Raw genomic sequence first — 3,692 nt, 5'->3', positions numbered from 1 at the left:
TATATAGGGGTAATTTTATGTTAGGACAAGAAAATAATTTCTTGTGAAAACTTCTGATAAAACTGAACTTTGTGAGTCTTTATAAAAATCTGTAAATTCAAAAAGTGTCCCACTTTGAAATATAAAACCTTAAGTTGCATCCTAATATATTATCACTAAATATCAAAACCAGAGAGTTAAGAGTTACTGAATTTCTTCTCATAAAGGTAAAGCCTACTTCAACTGTAAGCTTTTATCCAATGATCTAATTCCTGCTGTTATCACAGGAACAACTCATTTTGACCTCAGCTGAGATAAAAGTGCAAAACTGCACTTTCTGTTATTTTTCCTCTCGATAGTTGGCCTTGAATTTGTTCCCATTTAGAGGCAGCTCACCCTGTATGCTACAAACTGAATTAAATAATAACACGTTGCAAGTAAGCAGGTGACTAATAAAAGTTTTTCTATTTTTATGTATTTTTCCAGTCAGATATTTCTGCATAAACCAGGAGGACTGCTAAAACTGTATTTTTGGAATAGTTGAGAATACAGTACAAATATTTTTTACTTCCATTCCTTTTGTTTTCAAAGCAACGAGCCACTGCAGAGGGACTAAAGAGCCACATGTTGCAGACCCCCGACTTGTTATATTTCAAACACTTGGCGAGTTGGATCTCTTCCTGCCACCGAGTCCCAAAACACAGAGTGTTGGGTCTATGAAGAAAGAATGCAAAGAGACGAATAAAGACAACTTTATCACAATATGTTCGCAACTATCAGCAGTAGAATTAAAATCACAGCCTGTATCTTTATTTCAATCGATCCCAGACGATCCGTGCAAAAAGTCTGGAGAATGGTCTTAATTAATCAAACGATATAAAACATTGTCCCATTCTGTTCAACATTATTCACCAGTCTGTTTAAGGAACACTGTATCTGAGGTGTCTGACAATAAAATCAGGTTTACTTCTGTTAAACGATCGCTGTTGGTGCCTCGAACAGTTTTAAATAAATAAAGCACAATAAACATTTAGGGCATTGAAACAGAAAAAAAAAATATTAATGTTATTTATAATATATAATAACCCTAAATCGTTAAGGTGGCTTGACAGTCTGCACACTTCATCTGGAAGAAAAAAGGAAAATAAGTTGAAATTGAATAAAACCTGCATTTTACCATAATGAGTATAAAGGATGAAGAGCCTGATTTAAACTTGTTGCACTTTTCTTATTATTGATTGTTTATTTGATTTGTTGCTATTTGCTTTTGTGTTTTTGAAAGCTTTAAATGTTTTACTTGTAACTTTCTGCTGAATTTCTTTGGACGTTTGGTTTGGTCTGCAGTAAAACCTTGAATTCAGTTCTTTGACTTTGAGCATGGGCAGAAACAGAACAGAAAAACTTTAAAAAAAAAAAATCTATTTTAAAACATCAACAACAACAACAAAAAAGAAACACTTAAATGTTGGCCAATTTTAAATGCATATATGAATAAAGCTTAATCTTTTATTTATCATATTAACCTTTCAGCAGAAAATCGACAGCGCATGATGCTCAAATATAATGAAAATATAATGAGATAAAACTTGGTGCTGAAAACAAACAAACAAACAAACCAACAACAACAAAGTAAACCTTTAAGCAGCATGCAGTCCAGCTGAAGGAGTTTCTTCAGGTTCACCACGTCCTGATGCCGTGTAATGAAGACACCCCGTTACTGGGAGAAAACGAGTTCTGCGCATTGTTCAGCTCCCCAAAGTTCATGTAGGCCGCGGCGGCTCCGGGGGGGCCCGGCACGCTCTGGGGGTAGCTGCAGGGGTAGTTGCTGTTGCAGCCGGGGCCCGTGTAGTTGCTGAAAGCCGGGTAGTTGTTGTAAGTGAAGTGGTTGATGGGCCCCACGCTGTATGGAGGGCTGTAGGCGGCCGAGTCCGCCGCCACGCACGGCTTCCCGTCCCGCACCAGCACAGGCACGGAGACCCTGCGGGGCGGCGGCAGGGACACCATCTCCAGGCTCTGGTCCTGCCGCTGCCGCTTGCACTTGTACCTCCTGTTCTGGAACCAGATCTTCACCTGGGTCGGGGTGAGTTTGAGCACCCCCGCCAGGTGGTCCCGCTCGGGGGCGGACAGGTACCGCTGCTGCTTGAAGCGGCGCTCCAGCTCGAACACCTGCGCCTGCGAGAAGAGCACGCGCGGCTTCCTGCGCCTGCGGGGCCTGGCGCGCTCCGCGTCTCCTCTGGTGTCCTCCACAGCCTCCGTTGGAGCGCTGGACTCTTTATTTTGTGGAACACACAGAAATGTAAAACAAATAAGGGAATGCACGCAACTTCTTAAAAGTTCAAGCCTTCATTGTTTGTCTTAATAATATAAAAATGACGAAAACAACGCGCGCGAGTGACAACACAAACAACACAAGGCTCCAAATTCAAGAAACTTATCTACTTCTTTTATTATTATTATTATTATTATTATTATTATTATTATTATTATTATTATTATTATTATTATTTAAACAAGTAATGAAGAATTTGACTCACTTTTGTGCTTCCTTATAGGATCAGTTTTAAATCAGGCAGATATGGATCAGGTCAATTTATTTATTTAATTTTTTTCATTGTTAAAATCAAGCTTTGGTTCGGTGCAATAAAATAAGCAGCAGTTGCACGCGACCTCATGTTTTTAAGTGTACAAACTTGACAAAAGATAGTCAAACACATGGATATGATGGCGATACGAATGGTCTAAATAGCTTTTAAAATATTTGTAATGTATCTCTCTAGTTTGGATAATATTTTATGACAATTGTGCCAATAAAACTCTTAATTTCCGGAAATCATCTCTGGGCCCTGCAGCTCACCTTTTCTCCGTTTCTCCTCAAACGCGTCTGATTTGCCATAAAAGGCAGAAGCACAGCTGCCTCTGCAGGCCTTGGAGTCCCGGACCTTCTGCCCGAACAGAGAGGAGGAAGAGGAGGAGGAGGAGGAGGAGGCCGGGACCTGCAGGTCCTGGAGAGGCTCCTGCTTCAGGCGCGCCATCATGCAGGAGGAAGAGGAGGAGGAGGAGCAGTCCATGCGAGGACAAACGTCCAGAGAAGACACCAGAACGTCGTGGTTCTGCTCCAGGTTTAAAATATCCTTGACAGAAAAGGGAGTGGACGTGCCGGGGCTGGGGAACATGGCCAAGGAGCTCAAGAGAAGGAGGTGAAAAGAATGACTCTTGTCACGTGGAGGCAACAAAAACGATGTCAACAAAGCTGCTTTCCCTCCTGATTATATTTACTGCAATGACCTCTTAGTGGAGTGTCCCACACTGATCTTGAGTGAAGTGTGCATTTTGAGTGTCAACTCTGACTCCAAGCCCCCCTCCCCACCCCCACTGGGCCTCTCTCTCCTCCTGGTGTTGCAGCTAGGAGGAGGCACAGGAGGAGGGGAGGATGAAGAGGGGAGCCACTGGCAGGGCAGTGATTTAATGACGTGAAGTGATGCCCAGTACACATTCCCATATCCGTCCAGTAAAATGTTCCAAAACCTAAACTTGTTTTGTCTCGACATCAAAGGCCTGGCATTCCTTAAAGGAATGCCTGTTGCCCGCCACCTTTCAAACCAACGTTTGAGACTTTTAGACAAAGATCGTCTGATGTCAAACCTCGATCATTCAAGCTCTCTTGAAAGATCGCGACATGTGGTGGGATGTATTAGAGTTCAGAGCGTTTAGAG

General features: G+C 42.2%; 1 protein-coding gene across 1 annotated transcript; it reads right to left on the bottom strand.

The window, feature by feature from the left end:
- Window positions 1–1,656: 1,656 nt before the first annotated feature.
- On the bottom strand, window positions 1,657–3,152 carry nkx2.5 (NK2 homeobox 5). Its single transcript, XM_037675953.1, has 2 exons — window positions 2,834–3,152; window positions 1,657–2,249 (listed from the first exon to the last, which is right to left on the bottom strand). The coding sequence occupies exons 1-2, from the start codon at window positions 3,150–3,152 to the stop codon at window positions 1,657–1,659; spliced, it is 912 nt and encodes a 303-aa protein (XP_037531881.1).
- Between the last annotated feature and the right edge of the window lie 540 nt (window positions 3,153–3,692).

This window comes from Nematolebias whitei, chromosome 4, assembly GCF_014905685.2.
Source record: "Nematolebias whitei isolate Nwh7 chromosome 4, NemWhi1, whole genome shotgun sequence".
Taxonomy (NCBI): Eukaryota; Metazoa; Chordata; class Actinopteri; order Cyprinodontiformes; family Rivulidae; genus Nematolebias; species Nematolebias whitei.
Note: the sequence above shows the minus strand (reverse complement) of the source record. Positions and strands in the feature narration are given on the sequence as shown.